The 24,285-nt window shown below is 51.4% G+C and overlaps 1 protein-coding gene across 1 annotated transcript; it reads right to left on the reverse strand.

Annotated features, from left to right (window-relative positions):
* Positions 1 to 14,974: 14,974 nt before the first annotated feature.
* On the reverse strand, positions 14,975 to 21,698 carry LOC123054039 (autophagy-related protein 13a). Its single transcript, XM_044477686.1, has 3 exons — positions 20,263 to 21,698; positions 18,733 to 18,866; positions 14,975 to 15,659 (listed from the first exon to the last, which is right to left on the reverse strand). The coding sequence occupies exons 1-3, from the start codon at positions 21,406 to 21,408 to the stop codon at positions 15,368 to 15,370; spliced, it is 1,572 nt and encodes a 523-aa protein (XP_044333621.1). The 5' UTR covers positions 21,409 to 21,698; the 3' UTR covers positions 14,975 to 15,367.
* Positions 21,699 to 24,285: the final 2,587 nt, after the last annotated feature.

Below are 24,285 nucleotides of genomic sequence, written 5' to 3' on the forward strand. Positions count from 1 at the left end.
CGAACAACTTTCGGTTAACCGCATACTAATATCTCTACAACTCTAGCGTCACCGAACCTTAAGTGTGTAGACCCTACGGGTTCGGGAGACATGCAGACATGACCGAGACGACTCTCCGGTCAATAACCAACAGCGGGATCTGGATACCCATGTTGGCTCCCACATGCTCCACGATGATCTCATCGGATGAACCACGATGTCGAGGATTCAATCAATCCCGTATACAATTCCCTTTGTCAATCGGTACGTTACTTGCCCGAGATTCGATCGTCGGTATCCCAATACCTTGTTCAATCTCGTTACCGGCAAGTCACTTTACTCGTACCGTAATGCATGATCCCGTGACCAAACACTTGGTCACATTGAGCTCATTATGATGATGCATTACCGAGTGGGCCCAGAGATACCTCTCCGTCATACGGAGTGACAAATCCCAGTCTCGATTCGTGCCAACCCAACAGACACTTTTGGAGATACCTGTAGTGCACCTTTATAGCCACCCAGTTACGTTGTGACGTTTGGTACACCCAAAGCATTCCTACGGTATCCGGGAGTTGCACAATCTCATGGTCTAAGGAAATGATACTTGACATTAGAAAAGCTCTAGCAAACGAACTACACGATCTTGTGCTATGCTTAGGATTGGGTCTTGTCCATCACATCATTCTCCTAATGATGTGATCCCGTTATCAATGACATCCAATGTCCATGGTCAGGAAACCATAACCATCTATTGATCAACGAGCTAGTCAACTAGAGGCTTACTAGGGACATGTTGTGGTCTATGTATTCACACATGTATTACAGTTTCCAGTTAATACAATTATAGCATGAACAACAGACAATTATCATGAACAAGGAAATACAATAATAACCATTTTATCATTGCCTCTAGGGCATATTTCCAACACTCGGCGCCATCCCAACCATCTACGAGACCCCAGCGAAGAACATGCGCGCTGCCCAGGTAGCCGCAGTCGGCCTGGACCAGCTCTCGGGTGATGAGCTGAAAGAGCGCATCGAGCGGATGCGTGAACTCCTCCACGCCGCCAACACCCAGCAGGACCGCCTCAACCAGCTCGCCAAGCCGGCGGGATCCGGCTCCGCCCGCCTTGGCGGGCCCGGCGAACTTCTGCACACCGCTTCCTCGCCACCCGGCGAGGCGCGCTCCGGCCGAGCCCGGACTCGGCGCGACCCGGCCGTTACAGCCGCCGGCGGATTGGGCGACGAGCCCGTCCTAGAGATCCAGCGCGGACCCGGCCAGCATGGCCGGCGTCCGGCTCCAACCGACCCGGCCCCCCGTGGCCTGGCCGCAAGTCGACTCGGCCCGCGCGCCATCGACGACGCCGACGCTCGCCACTGCCTCGATCAGCTCGCTCGCTCCCTGGAGGTGGAGGAGAGCGGCGCTATCGGGCCGACGTGCTTCGGCCCGCGCATCCGGGAGGAGCCCTTCCCCAAAGGATTCATGCTCCCCCGCGACACCCCCAAGTACAACAGGACGGTGAAGCCAGAAGACTGGCTCACCGACTACACCACGACCATTGGCATCACCAGTGCCAATCGTCGTCTCGTCGTGCGCTACGCACCGCTCATGCTCCAAGGGTCGGCCCGCATGTGGTTGAACAGCCTGCCGATGGGCAGCATCAACACGTGGGTGGACTTCGAGGAAGCCTTCGTCCGCAACTTCACGGGGACCTACAAGCGACCCGGCCGCCCTAGCCAGCTCGCCATGTGCGTGCAAGGGCCTACGGAGACCGGTCGCGAATACCTCGCACACTGGACCGAGCTCCGGAACAGCTGCGAGGGCGTCCATGAAGTCCAGGCGATCCAGTACTTCGTCAGCGGGTGCCGAGACGGCACCCTCCTCAAGCACAAGCTCTTACGCTCCGAGCCGGCCACCATGGCCGCGCTCATGGTGACGGCGGACAAGTACGCCAACGCCGACTCCGCCATGAAGATCCAGGTGGCGCTGGATGAAGCCGGCAAGGCGAAGCCGGTTCCCCCTCCGAAGCCGGCCGGCGAAAGCAGCCGGCAGCAGCATCACCAGAACAACAAGCGCAAGGCCGACCAGCCGGCGCCGCATCACGACAACCGGCTCGTCGCGGCCACCGAGCCCGCGGCAGACCCGGCGGCGAAGCACCGGCAAACCGGCAAGACGGCATGGCAACCCGCCATGAGCTTCGAGCAGATGCTCGACGCCCCTGCAAGCACCACAGTGGCGCAAGACCCTCCACGCACACGCTTCGGCAGTGCGCCATCACCAAGCGCATCATGAGGGGTGATGTCCCGCCCCCTCCGGCTCTAGCTCCAGGCACGGGACAGCCGCCTCCGCCTCCACCGCCGCCTCCAGCTGGCGGCACGATGCGCGACGACGCCTGCCTGGACCAGAGCGCGGCCTACGTCATCTTCACCAGCCTCGGCGACGACAAGCGCAGCGAGCGCCTCCTTCGGCAGGAGGTGAACACCGTCGTCCCGGCCAAGCCGGAGTTCATGCATTGATCGGATCGCCCGGTCACCTGGACCCGGGAGGATCACCGGTAGTCATGCCGAGCCCGGGTGGTTACGCCCTCGTCCTCAACCCCACCATCGTCGCGCGGCGCACATGCAAGTTCTCCCGAGTCCTCATCGACGGCGGCAGCAGCATCAACATCCTCTACCGCGACACGATGACCAAGCTCGGCCTCAAGGCCGAGGACCTGGAGCCAACCCGAACGATCTTCCATGGCATCGTGCCCGGCCTCTCCTGCTCCCCCATTGGCCGGATCCGGCTAGATGTCATGTTCGGTGACAGCAGCCACTTCCGGCGCGAACCGTTCTGGTTCGAGGTGGTGGACCTGTCCAGCGCGTATCACGCGTTGCTGGGCCAGCCCGCGCTCGCCAAGTTCATGGCGGTTCCCCACTACGCGTACATGAAGATGAAGATGCCGGGTCCCAAGGGCATCATCACCATCACCGGCGATTACCGCAAGTCCCTGGAGTGCGCCCGAGACGGCGCCAAGTTGGTCGAGTCGCTGGTCATTGCCGAGGAGCGGCGCCAGCTCGACCGGATCATCGCCCTGGTAGGCGAGGCCTCCGCCGCGTCGATCCCGACCCCGGACCCGGCCGACGAGGCCGCCTTCAAGCCCTCCAAGGAGACCAAGAAAGTGAAGCTCAACCCAGAAGACCCCAGCTGCAGCAAATACGTTGTCATAGGCGCCCGCCTCGACAGCAAATAGGAAGGCGAGCTCGTCGACTTCCTCCGTGAGAATCGGGATATCTTCGCATGGACCCCCAAGGACATGCCGGGTATCCCGAGGAAGTACGCCGAGCATAAACTTCACGTCCGCAAGGACACCAAGCCTGTCCGTCAACCCCTACGACGATTTTCCGAAGAGAAGAGAAGAACCATTGGTAAAGAGGTCGCCAAGCTTTTGGCGGCCGGCTTCATAATGGAAGTGTTTCACCCCGAGTGGCTGGTCAATCCAGTCCTCATCCTGAAGAAGAACAAGACCTGGCGCATGTGTATCGACTACACCGGCCTCAACAAGGCCTGTCCCAAGGATCCGTTCGCCCTCCCGCGGATCGACCAAGTCATCGACTCGACCGCCGGGTGTGAGCTCCTGTCCTTCCTGGACGCTTACTCCGGCTACCACCAGATCAAGCTGGACCCAGCCGACGCCCTGAAGACGTCCTTCATCACGCCCTTTGGGGCGTATTGCTACATCACCATGTCATTTGGCTTGAAGAACGCCGGCGCCACCTTCCAGCGCTGCATGCAGAAATGCCTGCTGCCGCAACTCGGCCGCAATATCCACGTATACGTGGACGACATCGTGGTGATGACCAAGCAGCACCTCACGCTCCTCGACGATTTGAAGGAAACCTTCGCCAACCTCCGCGAATACAAGGTCAAGCTTAACCCAGAAAAATGCGTCTTCGGCGTCCCGGCCGGAAAGCTACTCGGCTTCCTCGTCTCGGAACGCGGCATTGAGGCGAACCCGGAGAAGATTAAGGCCGTCGAGCGCATGCGCAAGCCGTCTCGGCTGCGCGATGTCCAGAAGTTCACCGGATGCTTGGCCTCGGTCTGCCGGTTTCTAAGACGGCTGGGCGAGAGGGCGCTACCCCTGTACCAGCTGATGAAGAAGACGAGCCCGTTCGAATGGAACGGCAAGGCAGACGAGGCCTTCCAAGACCTCAAGCGCATGCTCTCCACTGCACCAGTCCTGGCCGCGCCGACCGACAAAGAGCCGTTGTTGCTCTACATAGCCGCGACCTCGTGGGTGGTCAGCACGGTGTTTGTGGTCGAGCGACCAGAGAAGGGAAAGATCCAAGCCGTCCAGCGCCCAGTCTACTACCTGAGCGAGGTGCTCTCCATCTCCAAGCAGAACTACCCGCACTACCAGAAGATGTGTTACGGCGTGTACTTCACCGCCAAGAAGCTGAAGCAGTATTTCCAAGAGCACGTCGTCACTGTGGTCAGCACGGCGCCTATCGGAGAAATCATCGGGTGCCGGGATGCCCCTAGCCGGGTTGCCAAGTGGGCGATCCAGCCAGCCGGCCACACCATCCTCTACGAGCCCCGCATCTCGATCAAGTCTCAAGCCCTGGCCGACTTCCTCGTCGACTGGACCGAGACCCATTACTTGCCGCCGCCTCCCGACTCGACGCATTGGCGCATGCACTTCGACGGGTCCAAGATGCGACTCGGCTTGGGGGCCGGCATCATACTGTCGTCTCCGAAGGGCGAACGGCTCCGCTACGCGCTCCAAATCCACTTCGCCGCCTCCAACAACGTCGCCGAGTACGAAGCCCTTGTGCACGGCCTCCGGCTTGCCAAGGAACTCGGCATCCGGCGCATCCTGTGCTACGGCGACTCGGACCTGGTGGTGCAGCAGTGCTCCGGCGAATGGGACGCCCGCGACTCCAACATGGCAAGCTACCGCTTCCTCGTCCAGAAGCTGTGCGGATCCTTCGAGGGCTGCGAGTTCCTCCACGCCCCGCGCGCGGAGAATGAAGCAGCCGACACACTCGCTAAGATCGCCTCGTCACAACAAGCCATCCCGTCCGGCGTCTCCCTCGAGCACCTGCGCAAGCCGTCCGTCAAGCCATCGCCGGACTCCGAGTCCATCCATGTTCCAGACGACCCGGCCGCACCTCAACCCGGCCCGGGGACTGCTGAACCCGGCCCAGGGGCTGCTCAGCTTGACCCGGCCACCATCGTCTCGGACCCGGCCGTCGCCATCCCCGACCCGGGGGCTGCTCAACCCGGCTTGGGGGCTGCTGACTCGGAACCCACCCTGGCGGCCGTCTTCGCCGTGGTTACGGCTCCATCTTGGGCCCTCCCAATATCAGAATTTTTGGAGAACGGGGTTCTCCCCATGGACGAGACTGAAGGTCGGTAGGTGCAGCGCCGGGCGTCCGCCTACAGCATCATCAACAACGAGCTCATCAAGCGCAGCTCCACCGGCGTGTTCCAGCGCTGCGTCGAGCAGGAACGGGGCATCGACATCCTCCTCAACATGCATCAGGGTGAGCGTGGGCACCACGCCGCATCATGATCCCTGGTGGCCAAGGCGTTCCGCCACGGTTTCTACTGGCCCACGGCCCTCCAAGATGCCGAGTCGCTCGTCCTCAAGTGTGAGGGATGCCAGCGCTTCAGCAAACGCAGCCACCAGCCGGCGTCGGCACTCCGCACCATACTGATCGCCTGGCCCTTCGCGGTCTGGGGACTCGACATGGTGGGACCCTTCAAAACCGCTCGAGGCGGCATGACGCACTTGCTGGTGGCAGTGGACAAATTCACCAAGTGGATCGAGGCAAGACCAATCAAGAAACTGGACGGGTGAACAGCCGTCCGGTTCATCAAGGACATAGCGGTGCGCTACGGCATGCCGAACAGCATCATCACCGACAATGGCACCAACTTCGCCAAGGGCGTGCTCGAGCAATACTGCTCCGTCTCTGGCATCCGCCTCGACCTGGCCTCCGTTGCGCATCCGCAGTCCAACGGGCAGGTCGAGCGGACCAATGGACTCATCCTGTCTAGCGTCAAGCCGTGACTCGTCGAGCCGCTCATCCGCTCACCCGGCAGCTGGCTTGACGAGTTGCCAGCCGTTCTCTAGAGTCTACGCACCACGCCGAATCGGTCGACCGGGTTCACCCCGTTCTTCCTCGTCTACGGAGCCGAAGCCGTCATCCCGACCGACGTCGAGTTCGACTCGCCGCGCGTCGCGATGTACACCGAAGCCGAATCCAGAGAAGCCCGCGAAGATGGCGTTGACCTGCTCGAAGAAGCACGCCTCCTGGCGCTCAGTCGCTCGGCCATCTACCAGCAAGGCCTGAGGCACTACCACAGCAAGAAGATCAAGCCCCTCGCGTTCCGCGAGGGCGACCTCGTCCTCCGACTCGTCCAAGAGCAGGCAGGCCAGCACAAGCTGTCCCCTCCATGGGAGGGCTCATTCATCGTGAGCAGGGCCTTGCGCGACCGCAACGCCTACTACCTCATCGACGCACGCAAGTCAAGGAAGCGCAAGAAGGACACCACCGGTGAAGAAACGACCCGGACGTGGAACGCGGAACTCCTCTGCCCGTTCTACAGTTAGCCGCACGAGCATATGTATCATCGCCTTTTGTGAACGCATGAAACCATGGGGTCCCCGAACGAATCTCGGGGGCTGCCTTTTGCCGACCAATTTATTGTGTCCCTATTTTCTTGCATCACTATACCACTGAACCCGGCCACCGGTCCGACTCGCTCGACCTGGGGGCTCGGGGGCTGGCCGGCTCGGTCGCCACCCCGCCGCCTTACTTGGTGATTCCTGATAAAGTTAGGATGCCGCGGTCCCCCACTTCGCCCTAAAGCCACAGATCCAACTTTGGTTGTCGGCTGGCAAGCACAACGGGCCAAAGCTCCTTTACGCTTCATACACTAAGTCAAAGGCTGTCGGGTCGATCAACCCAGCCCACCATTCATCAAATGGACAGCCGCACGACCGGCTGCTCGCCAACCGGCTTCGCCGGATTGCAGCCAGCCGGCCCAGTGGGTGTTTCGCTCGCGCTCAACGTTTCGAGGGACCCAAGTCCTGCGCGCTCCTCTCAAAGAACCGAACTCCTTGTCACGGACCGGAGCCTCGGGCGTCTGACTCGCGGGGGGGAGGTTTGAGAAAGGAAAAGCGCATGAAATCGGTCCAAAAACGGAAGGCAAAAAGCAAAAGCACCCATGACATCTACACAAGTATTTAAGAAAAGGCCTACGGCCCGAGTTCATTACACCCTAAAACCCCCAGTGGGTGGGTGGACCTGCTATTTAACAGATTTTACACAAAGTGTCTCAGGCATCTCCAGCGCCGCGTCACGACATCGACGGCTCTCCCCTGGCGGCCTCCGGGTCCAGCGAGGTGCCGGTGTCCTCTTCGGCACCCTCGTCGCGGTAGACGCCCGTCTCCTCCGAGCTCCCCTCCGGATCGTGGAGGAGCAAGCCGTAGTCGTCGCCGTCCACGGCCCTGCCGTCTTCCGTCCGCTCCAGATGGAACTCGTCGTGGAAGGCGAACTCGGCGATGTAGCTGGCCCGGGAGGCGATCCAGCCGGCTTGCTCCTGCAAGAGCTGCTCCGAACCGGCCCGCTGGCCCATCAACGCGTCCAGCTGCAGGTCCGGATGCCAGGACAGCGCGAACCGGAGCGCCATCTCAGCACCGGCACGAGCGGCGGAGACGCGCCACTCGCCAAGCCGGTCCGGCCCCATCTCCAACCAACGCGCCAAGCGCGAGAAGCTGCTCGGTTGGACGGAGTCCGGCCATAGGGCCGCCGTCATTGCGGTGCCAGCCTGGGACAGCCGCCCCAACTGCGTTCCCAGGACCTGCAGGCGGGCCTCAGTGGCGGCGATGATTTCCGGGAAGGTCCAGGCCACCCGCGGATCCATCCCGGACCCAACGACGCCGGTCGGGTCGCGCTGATAGTGGACTGCTTCCCCCGCCAGCCGCTGCGTCTCTGGGAAGGCCCCTGCCGCAAAGGAAGAAGTGAGTTAGAAGAAGAACAACAAGGAAGAAAAGCCGGATCCCGACCCGGCAAACGACAAGAAAAAGCACTTACTGGAGAAGGACTCTTCCAGGTGTTGCGCCTCAAGCAACGTACCACGCCGCTCCCGCTCGATGGCGCGGTCGCGCTCCTCGAGCGCCTTCTCCAGATCGGCCGCCTTGGCAAGGGCCGCCTTCAGCTCGGCGTCCTTGTCTTCGGCCGCCTTCTCGGCCGCCTCGCGGCGACGGGCCTCGTCCTGACGGCCCCCCTCAGCCGTGGTGACCTGCCCCCGCAGGCGATCCACCTCGGCCTGGAGCCGGCCCTTGTCGTCGGCCAGCTGGCCGCGCTGCTGGTCCGCCTCCACCAGGGCCTGCTGCGCCTCTGCCACCTTGGTGGCTTCCGCCTTAAGGAGCTCCACCTCGGCCTCGAGGCGGCTCTTGTGACCTGCCAGCTGCTCATGCAGCCGGTTGGCCTCGTCGAGAGACCACCGAGCCGCGGCCGCCTCCGCCCTCGCCTGCGCCGCCTCGACGCCAAGACGGCCGGTGTCGGCAACGAGCCGGTCGTAGTGATGACCGGCCCGGAGCAGACGAGTCCGCCAGGACAGCACCTCGGCTGCGAAAAAGAAGGACTCGGCAGAAGAAAAAAGCAAGACTTAAGATTTGGCCCAACTGTTACACAGTTGGCCCGAATCTCAGGGGCTACATCCAGTGGGTGCGCTAGCGCGCCCCTACTAGAAAAGAGCACAAGAATACCTGCGGCGACGCGGAGCTCCTCCTCCTTGGCGGCAAGCTGCTCCATGAGCTCCCGGTGCTTGCCAGGAGACGATTGTAGGCGGCGACCCGGAAGGCGTCGAGATGCTGAAGAAAGCAGAAATCAGAACAAGGCCAACACTCTAAAGATTCGACCCAACTACTACGTAGTTGGCCCGAACCTCGGGGGCTACACCCAGTGGGTGCGCTAGCACGCCCCCACAAAGAAGAAATTACAAGAAGACATACCAGAACGGGGCGCTCCAGGTCGCGCGTCCGCTCTACCTCAGCCTGGGCGAAGGCCTCGAGTCGTTTCGTCCGGCCTCGCAGGCGGCGACTGACGGCGTCCAGCGCCGCCTCCTCCTGGGTCTGAGGCCCGAAGACAACGGCGCCCCCGCTCCACGCCGGCTCCGGCACGGCAGCTCGGCGCCCTCCCTGCCGGGGCACCAAGGCGTACTCCCCGCTGGCCGCTCGCGACGCGGCCAGCACCTCCTCCGACGCCCCTCCCAGCGCCGACGACGACCCGGACGCCGGGACGCCCTGCGTCGCCATCTCTGACCCGGACGCCGGGACGCCCTGCGTCGCCGTCTCCGGCCCAGCTGCCGGGGTGGCCTCCAGCACCGCCGCCCGCGGTGCCTCCTCCAAAACCGGCGGCGCCTCCGACACCGCCGCCCGCAGCGTCTCTTCCAAAACGACGCTGCCTCCACCACCATCAGTCCCCGCTCGCTCGACCATGTCGGCCCGCGGCGGGGTGTCGTCCACCACCTCCACGACCTCCCGGTCGGGGATCACCACCTCAGCCCGGCCTCCACGACCGCGCTCCCTCACCGACGACGGCTGCCCCTCCGACTTCCGGGCACCACGTGGCGCCCGCGCAGAGCCTGAGGGATTGCCCCAAGATTCGGCGGACTTCTCGGTCCCCGCCACGGCCGGGATGCCATGATCCGGTTTCTGAGAAAACCGGCACAAAGTGGGTGTTGCCGGACCCGGCGCTCACAGAATCCACCTTGCTTAAGGGGGAAACTGCGAAGGCCCACTCATCCGAAGATGGCGGACCTTCACAGCTTCGGGGACTACTGTCGGGGGGATGGACCCCGGGCAGGCAACGGAACCCGGATCCTCTTCAAAAAACAACGGTGCTGGCACCGCCCCTCAATACCGGCACGCGCTTGGCCGGGTCGCTCGACCCGGCCAAGCCCCGCAAGCTGGCCAGACTAGCCGACCCGGCAAGCACGTCGACTCGGCCTCAACAACTAGCGCAAGACAGCCGAACCCGGCACGGCCAAAGCCTCTTCAACAAGCCAGCGCCACCCATGGCGTGCTACGCAATCCAGCCGCGGGTCAACTCCCGTCCCATCCAGGCCGTATGATGGGGACGAGACTTCAATCAACGATGACCGAGGCAACAGTGCCCCGCCCATGCCTCTGGTCAGTAGGAACGTGGCAACAGTGCCCCTCACCTACCCGCTGACCAGGGCCGGCGTGGCTACAGTGCCCCCCGCCCTCATCGCTGACAACAGCAAGCGGCAACCTGACGGAGAGCACTGTACGCGACTCGACTCGGCCACGCCCTGACGATCGACAAGACGGCGCACAGTCCCCCTAGGCTTGCGGGGCCCGCACCTAGGGGAACCCGGCGAACCACAAGCCCTCAGCGGGACCCAGTCCGGATCCCCGGACACCGACAATACGGACCCACCGACTTGTAACATTACCATTGTACCCCCGGGGGGTTGGACTATAAAACCCCCGGGAGCCCACGATCATTCGGGGGCGAGCGAGAGGACTAGCCACGAAACAGCAACACCGGAGAGAAGGAGCAGCCCAAGCCTTGGCCAGCTTCCTTCCTCCTCCATACAGCTCCAGGAGCAACATTGTACTATCGATCATCCAACTACACTCGGCAGGACTAGGGGTATTATCTCTCCGGAGAGCCCCGAACCTGGGTATGTCCGGCGTCCCGCGCCCGCTCATGCCAACCTCGCCTTTGGAGTCCACCAGCGCCCTCGAGCCTCCTCCTCTCTTTAGCCATCCCTTGGCACCTGTCGTGCGCCCACCACGACACCAACCCAGTATTGAAATTCACCGAGTGATGTTCAATTATTATTACTTTTATATCAATGTTCAGTCATTATTGAAACATGAAAACGAATACCGGGCTATACGTGAATTGAATAATGCATGCGATCAACAAGGCTGATTCACGTGTTTCAGACTTTCTTTCCCTTCGAATTCTACCTGTTAGGAGGGATCACAATGGCGAATCTGTGGCAAGTTCGTGCATGTTTTTCCCCTCCGAATATGACTCAGAGCTCGCGGAGATGTGGGCCTGTCGACGTGCCACTACTACAGAAAACCCTATTTTTTAAGAAAAAAACCCTATAAATAGACTGGTAACAATGGCGCGAGGTAAAGGGGCTGCGCTACTGCTACTTAGTAGTAGCGCGGGTTGAAGCCAAGCGCTGTAGGTGGGCATTAACAATAGTGGGGGGGCACCACACCCGCGCTACTACTAAGTGGTCCCCACCAAGCCTTTAGGGGCTGGCCACAGAAGTAGCGCGGGCTCCTTCACACACGCTACTACTGTAGATACACGGGCCCAGCTCCCCGGCCCCGCCTAGCAGCAGGATTGGGTATGTGGCCCGGGCTACAACTGATGGGCTTAGCAGTAGCGCGGGCTCTTGCCCTGCGTTACTCCTAAGGCACCCTTATCCCTCTCCCGCCTGTCGACCCTCTCACTCCCTCTACTTTGCCTCTTCCTCATACCACCGTCGCCGCCCTCCTTCCTCCTCCTTCCTCTGTAAGTTGTCGCATTCCTCCCGCGGCCCTCCTACCTCCTCCTCCCCTCCTCCGACCGCCCTCCTCCCCCCTCCTCCGTCCGCCCTCCTCCTCCCTCCTTCTCCCGCCGCCATCCTCCCTCCTCCGCCCACCCTCCTCCCTCCTCCGCCCACCCTCCTCCCTCCTCCTCCTCCCTCCTCCTCCTCCTCTCTCCTACCTAATTCAGTAATGTTTTAGGTATAGAAATTTTCAGTAAAAAATTTAGTAATAGAATAAAATAGAAAATATAAAAGCTAGTAATAGAATAGAAAATTAGTAATAGAATAGAATAGAAAATATAAAAACTAGTAATAGAATAGAAAATTTTCAGTAAGAAACTATAATAGAATAGAAATTTTTAGTAAAAATAGTGAATAGAAAATTTTAGGTATCGAATAGGTTTCTGAATATAGAAATGTTTTAGGTATTGAATAAAATATAAAAAATAGGTATTTACATTAACCAAATACCTTTAAATATTTTAGGTATCGAATAAAATATAAAAAAGTTGTTTCCAATTTTGCGAATTATTTTTATGTCATTATCACTTTGTCATCAAAGAATGTTATATGAGATTTCATGATCTAAATTTTTCACTCGGTGGAATATGCAGGCTTTCTCGTGTCGCGTCTTCCTCTCCCACTCGGCCCACCGTGAGCACCTCCCTCTCCTCTCTGTTTAGTTTTAGGTTTAGTAGATGGATGTATTTTTGTTAGATGGATGGACCCATGGATGCATTATTGATTGATGCACTTTTGTTTTATTTTGAAAAAAGATGAAAAAATGGATGCATTTTGCAGGGAACAAATCGGGTGATTGGACCACCTTAGTTGCAAACATTTCGAGTGATCTGACTTTCGAGGATGCAACAACCTCTTTATATGCACCTCAATACAAATTTGAATTGATAGGCATTGCCTTCATTCGACACTTGTGTGTCGTCCCAACAGCATATATTCCTATTAATTCAACTTGGTCACTTGGATCCATCCACTTTAATCTAATCCGTATTTCCACAACCTCTTCATTGCTATTGTATAAAAATTATGTAATGGTGTATAAATACAGTATAAATATAAAAGAAATGAAATACGCAGAAATAGTGGTGGCGTCGGGCAACACTCGGTGCTGCTGCTATTTAGCAGTAGCGCGGGTCCAACCCCACGCTACTGCTAATACATGTAGTAGTAGAGCGGGGTCAGGCCCGCGGTACTATTAACAATTAGTTGTAGCGCGCTAGCAGTAGCACGAGCCCCCCGTCCTACTAATAGGGTTTTCCCTAGTAGTGTGCGGTGCAACTGTCAAGGGAGATAGGTGCTGACAAGATCATTCTGCAGACAGATTCCAGGTAGTAGCAGCAAAGGTCAATCTAGGTTCTAGAGATAATTAGGTGTATGGGCCGATCATTGAGGAGGTCAAGGATTACTCAAGACGAGGGAGGCCTACAAAGTTTGGTAGGTACGACGTTTGGCGAACCGTCTGGCGTCAAGGAAGGTTGTATTCATGAGTTATGTCAGGCATGGCTCCATGTTTTCCAGGGTTGTATTATTGAATTGTTGAACAGTGATGTACTCCCTCCATAAAGAAATATAAGAGTGTTTAGATCACTAAAGTAGTGACGTAAAGGCTCTTATATTTCTTTACAGAGGGAGTAGGCGAGAACTCTTAATAAAAGGGGCGGCACTTCCACTAAAAAAATAAAATTGCAGGAATTCTACCAGTTAATACAATACTGAAGTTCAAAAAACAAAATTAAGTTCATGACTAGAAAAATAAGCAGCACATCGCGAGATACAGTTTTTGCGGCTCATCCTAAACCTAAAAGTACTAGTCATAGAACGAGGAAATGGGCGCCCCTATGTCTCGTTATAGCGAGACCTAGGGAACCCTCGCGTGATGGGAGCCTCAGATAGGCCGGCCTAGGCGCACGCGAGGCCACAACCTTGTCTTTTTCTTTTTTGTGTTTCACGTTTTCTATTTTCGTTTTTTGCTTTTTTTACACTTTCAAATGTTTTAAATATATATATTTAGAAAATACTCTACGTAAAATATTTGAAAAAATTTAACCAAGCATTTAAAAAATGTTAAATGTGTATTGATAAAATGTTTATCACATATACGAAAAATGTATGAAAAGATTTGGTCATGCATTTTTTTTTAAAAAATCAAGCATTTGAAAAAAAATTAACAAGTATTTGAAAAATATCAATCAAGCATTTGAAAAATGTTAAATGTGTATAGAAAAATGTTGATCATGTATTAAAAAAATGATGAAAATTTTGTTCATGTATATAAAAGTTTTAATAAAGCATTTTAAAAGTGTTGAACAAATATTTAAAAAATGTTAATTGAGCATTTAAAAATGTTAAATGTGTATAAAGAAATATTGACCATGTATTATAAATGTTAATATTGTATTTGAGAAATGTTAATAAATAATTTAAAAAATTGAAATGTATAGAAAAAATCTTGACCATGTATTCAAAAAATGTTTGTCTTATATTTGAAAAATGTTAATCAAGTATTTAAAAATGTTTTAAAATGTGTATAGAAAATGTTGACCATGTATTCAAAAATTGTTAAAACTTGTATTTGTAAAATGTTAAAAATTTATTAGATATATACCAAAAATGTATATAAAAAAAAATCAAGACCCTAAAAAACAGATGAAAATTGAGAAAGAAACAAGCAAACCCGAAGAAAAGGGAAAGAAAAGAAAAAAGCCACTGAAAACCGAGAAAGAAACAAAGAAAAAAAAGTAAAAGCAAAGAAACGAAAGAACGGTGAAAAACAAGAAGAAGAAAAAAAAATGAAAAGCCAGTGGAAACCAAGCCAGTTTCTTTCAAGTTGGTAGCGCCCTACTAGTCTTAACACAAACTTGACAATGGCTTAGTGGCTAACAGCGCTGCTCTAGAACGAGGAAATCCTAGGATTGAACCCCTTGCGCTCCCTTTTTTGCTCAAGAGAAGCCCGTCTTGCTATAAGCGAGACATAGCTCTCGCGCGAGGAAATGCAGTTGGAGTTCTTGCGGCCGAGTCTTAGCCCAAATTAGTCATAAAACGACTGACTGGACGATGATACCGTCTCTCTTCTGTGTTGAGCATACCTGGGAAAATGGGTGCACACGATTTGATATGCCAAACATCCACCACTTTTGTGCAAATTCCTCCTGTAAGCTAATGATGCCTTTCAATCGCGTGCACAACTTGAAACCTTAATTCCCCTCCCATTCTTCTAGTAAAACTTGAAACTTATGCAAGCTGCGAGGCTTCTTCCGTTCTTCCCCAGTGGCAAAAGTAACAAGTCTCGTTATCACACACGAACCATCTGCTTTCGTTTCTAACAACGCATGCAAATAACACATTTCCGGCGGATCAAAGTAACCAAAGCGGAAAAATAAATCCGAAACAGTCCTCTCAAGTGCAAGCAATACTTAACATTGATGTTTACTGAACAGTTTGGCTTCAGCAGTACAGGTACATATAATTTACATACGCACGCAGTGCAAACAGCACTACGTTCGGCCAAGGCTCACACCTACGTGTTGTACTGACCTTACTTCCCAGGTATACAAGAGCATATAAACAGCGGCGGGATAACGGTCCTTCTAGGGTTCAAGAATGGCGAGAGATACACCCTCGCTGAAATCAATTGAGGCCTGTATCTTATCTTCGACTAAGAGCATATCAATTCATCAGTTATATATACAAACGCCCCAACAAAATATCGCTGGGCTCACAGCATGGCCTGTTCTGTCTTAGAGATCTGATCTCCGGTGTGAAGTTAAGAGAAACAAGGAAAGAATGACGCTATGGCTTCTCCGGCGAGTCACGCTCTTTCGCTCTACTCCCGGACAGCAGTCTCTCCCTGATTGCTTTGAAAGACTGCAGCTCCTCGAGTGCATCAGATGTCCTGCGGGACATGACAGAACTGGTCGAGGCTACAGTGTTAGACTCGGCCCCTGACGTTTGAGAAGAATAGCTAGAATCTCGCAGAGGGCGTGCAGTTCTCAGCAAGTGAACCAGAGAACCAACTGCAGCGTCTTGTGATTTATGGGATGATGAGCCTGCCTGATCTCCAGCCTCCTTTCCATCACTGCTCCTGTATGAATAAACTTGTGTTAGGTGTACCAGGGAAACAGCTATATCAAGACAATGTCGTGTTAGATCTGTAACTATGGACATTAAGAGCAATAATGCATGTAAAAACTAAAATTAGAGCACTCCACATTGAACACAGCATGATAATATTCCTGTTCCTTTTCGTAAGGCATATAATTTTGTTTCTCATCTTTTTCAATAATACAACGTCCAATGAAATTTGCCAATATGATGTCTTGGCCTAGAAATATGGAGCACAACTATGCCAACAAATTCAAAAGCTCAAAGACTAGTGAAATGAAATTTAGCTCAGTGCCATCTCAGCGGAAGGAAAAGAAAAGGATGAGAGGTCTTCACATTAGTGTACACACGAGCAGCCTCCCGGAGACCAGGGAATCAGGTCAGATATTAATATTGCATAGCCAGTAGTACAGTACTACTCCCTCCGTTCCAAAATAGATGACTCAACTTTATACTAAAGTTAGTACAAAGTTGAGTCATATATTTTGGAACGGAGGGAGTAGTATTTAACAAACAGGCGGTGGCTATGGTACACCACCTTTTATCCTAGAAATTAATCTAGGGAACTTCTTGTACTCCACATAATATACCATTGTCAAACCTTGAAATATTCCTTTTATGCTGTTGCAATGGTTGGGTTATTTTTATTCACACCAAAAGCTCCTTTTCTCTAAAAAAAATCTATAACACTACTGTGATAAGAGTAATGACCAAGAGTATTCTTTAATTGCTCAAATTCTGTAACCAAGAGTGCCTTTATGCAATGGTTAGCCATATCTGTGTTCTCCCATATTGATAAAAAAAATCAAAACTGGGTGAAAATCCAAACCGCAGCACTTCCGAGGAGACAGGGTTGGCAGGGTTTGTGGATTTTGGTCATATGAGGACTGGGAGATAAATATATGTGAGAGTAACTACATCGGTGTACCCTTGGCCATTTCATAATTTAACCAAGAATGCTCAATCTCTCACAGTAATTGTGTAGAAAAATAGAAGGACCTTTTGTGCTATCACAAATAACCTTCACAATATCATACAAATATTTCTATGTTTATTTGCACTGAAGGCCTGCTCTCACTCAAGTGATGGAAGGCGAAGTACGTAAAAACTGTAAGTTGTACCCAAAAATTATTTAAGCAAATACACAAGAAAATCTAAAAACTCATAGTAGTTCCTGAAATTTGGTAAAAATAAACGTCTACAATCAAATATTGCACATTGCTTTTACTAAGTATACTCTGGTTGAAGACATTATTAAGCATATATGCAAGGTTGAATATAATTTTTATATTTTGTACTCCATTTCATAATTTAATCAAGAATGCTCAATCTCTCACAGTAGTTGTGTAGAAAAATAGAAGAACCTTTTGTACTATCACAAATAGCCTTCACAATGGCATACAAATATTTCTATGTTTATTTGCATGAAGGCCTGCTCTCACTCAAGTGATGGAAGGCGAAGTACGTAAAAACTGTAAGTTGTACCCAAAAATTATTTAAGCAAATACACAAGAAAATCTAAAAAATCATAGTAGTTCCTGAAATTCGGTAAAAATAAACGTCTACAATCAAATATTGCACATTGCTTTTACTAAGTATACTCTGGTTGAAGACATTATTAAACATATATGCAAGGTTGAATATAATTTTTATATTTTGTACTCCGTCTGTTTCTTTCTACTTCAGATATAAGATTTGTTTGAAGTCAAACATGTTTGACTATGTTTATCTGAACAAATATCAACATTCTACCAAATCAATATCATTAGATGCATTATCAAATTAATTTTCATATTGTATAATTTTAGTATTGTAAGTGTTGATGTTTTTAAATATAAACTTGGTCAATTTTTGCGAGGTTTGACTTTAGACAGATTTTATGTGCGGAGTAAAAAGAAACGGAGGGAGTAATGTGTTTTTGTTACAGCTACTATGTTCTACCATGCACATTGCCATGTAGTAGCAATGAGGCTAAAGTAGAAATATTTTTTCTCAGTTGCTCAGTCAAATTCAAATTAAATTTTGACTTAAACAGCTCAGGGATTTGAAAAACAATTACCTTCCTCCATTTTATGCTACTACAATGGAACTTGCAAGAATGGGCAACTACGCAAAATGCTCATGGTCAATATTTCAAATCATCAAACTGAACTACATAAGGGCACACCCAGTTACCCACTGCTGAAAGCTCGACACCAAGTGGGGTCTGTTCAAGTGAACTACATACCCAAAATATATGGGTTGAGACATCTCTGTCTACAATGTTTGAATTGCTTATTCATAATTTTAGAGGTATTGCAATGGATACTATTTCCAGCTGCTGCCTCAAATTATTGTCCCTTTTTGCCATCTCTGAATAGTCATTTCCAAAATTCTATTCTTATACTAGAATTGAACAGCAAACAGTTTGCCCATGCCATGGTCTTAAAATCCCCACAGTAAACTAACTTTCACCATGTATAGAATTTTGACCAACAATGTGTCTACATTAAAACATTAAAAGAATGCAAGCTCTAACAATTAAATATAGGGAGTAAGCAGATATGCTCTAGCATTATTTAATAGCTAGAATGTTGACTAATTAACTGGATTATGTAATGGGGGGCAGCCCGGTGCATGTAGCTCCCGCCTGCGCAGGGTCCGGGGAAGGGTCCGACCACTTTGGGTCTATTGTACGCAGCCTTTCCCTACATTTCTGTAAGAGGCTGTTTCCAGGACTTGTTAAAATTGTTGGATTATGTAATGCCTATTAATATTGTTGGATTTCATGTAATTCCCTAATACCAAATGAAAATGCAAGAGCTCTCAATAGTTAAGATATACCTCCGTCCCAAATTAGTTGTCTTAGATTTGTCTAGATAGGGATGTACCTAACACTAAAACGTGTCTAGATACATCCGTATCTAGACAAATCCAAGACAGCTAATTCGGGACGGAGGAAGTATGATTTTAGTAAGAATCAGCCAATGCTACGTGTGCGGACTTGTGACAACCAAAGAGCAAAATGATCTGATAATACAAGTAAACCACTAAAGAAAGTAATTTAGACATACCCAGGTCTGGAGATTGGTGGATCGACATCATCCACTGCAAAAGGATAATCTGCCTCATCCAGATCATCTTGCCGTGGTGAATCACAAGAGGAGAGTGCAGAGAATCGGCCAGATTCATCCCGACTATCCTTACCCTGCACATTGAGCAGCCAAACAATATCAAGGCGCATCAGAACAATAAAGATGATATATGCGACTCTCGTAAATAGTAGGAGTACAAGGGTGTTTCAATAAGTAAATTTTCATTAGCTTACTCAGGATGTCAAACCTAATTCCTTAAACAAGACACAATTTAAAATACAAGGCAAATAAATTTCCTAGTACAAAAGTTAACTTTGAACTTCCATACTCCCTCCGTCCCAAAATAAGTGTTGTTAATTTAGTACTCCCTCCGTAAAGAAATATAACACTCTTATACTCCCTCCGTCCGGAAATACTTGTCGGAGAAATGGATGTATCTAGATGTATTTTAGTTCTAGATACATCCATTTTTATCCATTTCTCCGACATGTATTTCTGGACGGAGGGAGTATTTCTTTACAGAGGGAGTACAACTTTGCACTAAATTTTGTACTAAATCAGCGACACTTATTTTTAGAGAGAGGGAGTATTTTTTAAGATCAAAAGTTGATGTTGAGCAAAATATATATCTTACAAGAAAACAGTGTGATTATATTAACTGTAGAGAGGAGGGGGGTTAATCTCTAAATACTCTTCTAGAAAAGATGGTACACAGAACTTCGCTAATAAAAGTAATTGTGTGGTACTCTGGACTGACAACTATTACAATCTCCACTCACTGCAATTGATTTGGTCGCTGTTATTGTTCAACAAGTCACAAAGATTAAATTTTGGTTCCAAATAGCTGGGGCATGAGCACCTAATTCTGTGACTAACTTCCCCTTTGCAATCTTCTTTGTGCTAAAGTATTGAAAATAGGTCTACTGGGCTGTATACTTGATTACTTGTACTAGGTACCCTCACTGGTTACCAGAGAAAAAAAACAAGTATAAGGTCAAGTAAAACCGAGTATAAGGCCGAATACCCAGTATAATTGCTACGGGTTGAACAACCTGTCTGATACCTACTACAGGTCGGTTCAAGCTGGCCTAAAGCCCGCACAGTAACTCAGTTCAGTCAATAATAAAATTAATTTGAATTGCCTCATACCTTTAGTTTCACTAGTTCATGACTACCAAACAAATACTCCCTCCGTTCCATATTCTTGTCATGGTTTTAGTTCAAATTAACAGTTGCTACTAACTCTTAACCCTTCAACATACACTTGATCAACAGTTTGATATATTCAAGTACAGCAAAATCCTTTAGTTTCAATAGTTTGTGGCTACCAAACAAATGAAGTCAACAGCTGCTACCAATTCTTAACCCTTCAGCATAGTAGAGGCTAAAAACAGCTTACTCTGCTTGAATATTCTCAACGACAGCAAAATCCAACCTTTCAACTTGAAGCATAAACACAAGTACAGTACTAAACTTAACATCAAATTAGCAAGACCATAAATGAATCACCTTGGATCCTGGTGACGAGCTGCCATATGGATCCCCCATCCGAAGTCCTTCTGGCCTTCCGAATGACCGGCTGATATCTGATGGGGACTCTTGTGAACCTGCTGTTCCCTTGTCTCCTCTCCTCGGGGATGGCGGTGGCAGCATTAAACCTTTAACCGGGTCCAGCATGCTCTGACGGTGCACGGGGCTCCTTCTCACGCCGGGTATGGTCACCGGTGCAGACTCCCCCCTCAGAGGCGACTGCAGGTACCCACCAGGAAAATTGGGGGGCGATGGAGTTGGTGACGCGTAGTGCAACGGCGGTGGCGAAAATCTCGTCTGCTGCGCTGGGGCGAGCGGCCAGAGCGCAGGCGGCGCCCAGCTGTGCGGACGCTGCTGCTGATAGGACTGGGGGAAAGCGCAGCCTGTGGCCTCCGTGAGCGAAGAAGGGAAGTTGCGCATGGGCTCAGCTGCTGGGCTGCCCACGTAGTTGGTGATCAGCATGGAGGGGGAGAGGGAGGAGATCTCCAGGTTGAACGCGGCGAGACTGGATAGGTACTGGACGGAGACGACGAGACGGCCGGGCTGGGTGTCAACGGGGACGAAGCGGTGGGAGCGCATGTCAGACTCCTGCGCGCGTGAGAAAGGCACGGCGAAGGAGCCGACGGTGTAGCCCATCTCGTAGTTGTACGACTGGTTGGCGCAGAGGAGACGGAAGACGCGGTAGGCGGGGAGCAGGCGGAGCGTGGTGTACACCGACCTCAGCAGGGTCATGCACCGCTTGTACGCCCGGTTCACGGCCATCCCCTCGCCGGCCGCCGCAGCGTCCGGCCAGGGCTCGCACGCGACCGTCCACCTCTCGACCACCTCCCCGCCCGCTCCCCCGCAGCCGGCGGGGGCCAGGTGGATGTCCACGACGAGCGGCTCCCCGGGGGGCGGCGCCTCCAGGCGCTCGGCCGAGGGGGGCGGCGGCGGGTCGTGGAGCGGGAGGTGGAACCACCTGTCGCGCCGGCGGAAGGACGCCGAGGCGGCCGCCGGCGCCGGCGCGGCGAGCGGGCGCGGCGCGCGCACGGCGAGGACGGCGTGCAGCACCTTGAGGTGGAACTGCTCCGCCATCAGCTCCGCGCCCGCGCGGCCGCCGCCCCCCGAGTCCGACATGCTGGACATTGCCGCCCAGCCCCGGCGCGGGCCGACCCCCCCTCCTCCTCCCGGCCGAGACTGCTCAAGCTGCCCTCCCCTCCCAAGCTGCGCGGCATGGCTGGCGCTGGCAGCAGTGAGACTGCATAAATCCGATCCGCGGCGATCCAAAACGGCGGGTGGACAGATCTGCACGCTAATGGGGAGAGAGGGGAGGGGAGGTTGGAGTTGCAGATTTGGATGCCGGGGGAGTTGAGTCCGGGGTTGTTTATCTGTGAGGATTAAGGATCGCTGGTTTCGTTTTGGGTTGCTGGGTCGCTGTTGGTGTCGTCATGATGGGATTATTATGACGCTCACGACAAAACAAAAACAAAATGGTGCTGTACTGTACTGTATTATTTCGCTCGTAAAATAAGTTGTTAAGCTACCATTAAGTTCTCATGGTGGAGGATTAGTTTAGCTTTCCTTCTGGATTAGTATGAGCATTCGGGTCAAAGAGTAGAGCCAGCCATGTAGGTGCGTGTCAACCATTATTCTTCACGTTTCTTGTCTGTGTGTATTTCGGCTGGGAATCTTCGAAGTGAATGCAAGAAAACTGTAAAATAATTGTGTTGAATTGGCGATTTAATCTTCTTTTTGTCCAATATATAATTTATTTGAGGTTTACGTACAAGGAGGGACACCGGAACAGAAGCATTGTTCTTTAAAAAGAAAATGGAAAAGATTGTTGGACTGTGACAAGGGGGAGGGGGTGTCTTTTCTCAGTTCCATAGGAGAGAAGTGGATCATTCTGATATTTTATTTGTGGTCTATGTTATTTGTCGTTGTGTGTTTTAGGACACCATCGACTTACCATATTATATATTTATTTATTTAAAAGTTAGTAGGAGAATTGCTAAAATTTCATTCAAAATAAGAAGGCATCCATAGGTAGGGGAACATGTGCCGCCAACATGGTTTGTCCGACATGTCCAGCGTGTCAAAAGAGCTCCAACTGCACACCACCACCGGACAAGCCAAATGAAACTACTGCACGCATCACGTACCGACCACCCATCACCACAAACACGATGCTTCCACCTAAGGATCAGGTTTTCCAAGTCGATACTTCCATCAAAGTAACGACGCCATGGGTGCTACCATCGCTGAGCCGACGAGTTGGATCTAGGTTTTCACCCAAAGACGAGAACTCGGGTATGGGAGAGGTATCGGATCTTCTCGGTGAGGCCTCCATATGAAACTACATCTTGTGATGGATCTAATGATCGTTCCAGATGTAAATGTTTTTCTCCACATATACCTGGTCAAACTTTGTGAGGTTTGACTTTTCAAAATATCTATATGTTATGGACCTGAGAGAGTACCTAACTAGAGAGAGATCAAGTGTGTTGCAAAAAGTGTGTGTGTGTGTGTGTGTGTGTGTGTGTGTGAAAGAGAAAGGGACAACACACGGTAAAGTAGAGAAAAAGTGTGTGTGTGTGTGTGTGTGTGTGTTATGCAAACATGTCATGCATGCATCTCCGAGAGAGGAAGCGAGGTGAGGAGATAGACGGATATAGTGTGTGGTTGTTTGCAACGGAGAGAGAGCGACCCCTAGCACGTGGCTAAGAGAGGTCTGGCAAACAAGAGAGACAGGTCGAGAGAGACGTATGGAGAAAATGAAGGCATGGGGCGGGAGAGACGGTGTGTTTGACAGAGAGATCCCCTCGAGATCATGAGTGGACTATATGGGTGGGAGATCGAGAGACAAGGTGTGTACGTGATAGAAGGATACCCCGAGAGAGATCGAGATAGACCTAGGGATGGAAGGACACGATACGTGTGTTTGTCATGGATAGTGAGAGATAGTCATACCTATGGGGGAGTGCATGTGTCTATGATGGAGTGAGAGATAATCGTACTTAGAGGGTGCATGTGAGGTAGAGAGAATGAGGGGGAGAGAGTGTTAGATGGGTCTATCTAGTGCGAGCGAGATATGTGCATGTGTGACCTGGGGAGATATAAAGTTTGAGAGAGAGAGAGAGTGAGGGGAGCCACGAGACGACTGAGTGGTGCGTGAGAGAGTTGAGAGAGAGAAAGAGATACTCCCGTTGTTCGATAATGTAGTGCATATAATTTTTTGAAAAGTCAAACTTTGGAAACTTTGACCAAGTTTACAGAGAAAATTATTTATACCTACAATACCAAAGATACATCATATGAAACTACATCTTGTGATGAATCTAATATGATATATGTTTGTCGTTCTAGATGTAAATGTTTTTCTCCACATACCTGGTCAAACTTTGTGAGGTTTGACTTTTCAAAAAATCTATATGCTATGGACCGAAGAGAGTGCCTAAGTTGAGAGAGATCAAGTGTGTGTGAAGGAGAAAGGGTGAGTGTGCAAGACTGAGAGAGAGAGAGAGAGTGTGTGTGTGTGAAAGAGAAATGGATGATAAAATAGAGAGAAAGTGTGCATGTCTTATGCAAACATATCACGCAGGCATCTCCGAGAGAGAAAGCAAGGTGAGGAGATACACGGAGATAGTGTGTGGTTGTTTGCAACGGAGAGAGAGATCCCCTATAGCACGTGTCCAAGAGAGGTCTGGAAAATAAGGGATAGGGGTCGAGAGGGACGGATGGAGAAAATGGAGGCACGGGGAGGGAGAGAGTGTGTGTTTGTGATAGAGAGATCCCCTCGAGATCGTGAGGGGACTATATGTGTGGGGGATCGAGAGACAAGGTGTGTGTGTGTGTGTGTGATAGGAAGATGCCCCGAGAGAGATCGAGATAGACCCAGGGAGGAAAAGAGACAATGCGTGTGTTTGTGATGGAGAGTGAGAGATAGTCATGTTGGGAAACGTAGCATGCAATTTCAAAATTTTCCTACGCTCACGCAAGATCTATCTAGGAGATGCATAGCAA

The sequence above is a fragment of the Triticum aestivum genome, chromosome 2D (genome assembly GCF_018294505.1).
Source record: "Triticum aestivum cultivar Chinese Spring chromosome 2D, IWGSC CS RefSeq v2.1, whole genome shotgun sequence".
Lineage (NCBI taxonomy): Eukaryota > Viridiplantae > Streptophyta > Magnoliopsida > Poales > Poaceae > Triticum > Triticum aestivum.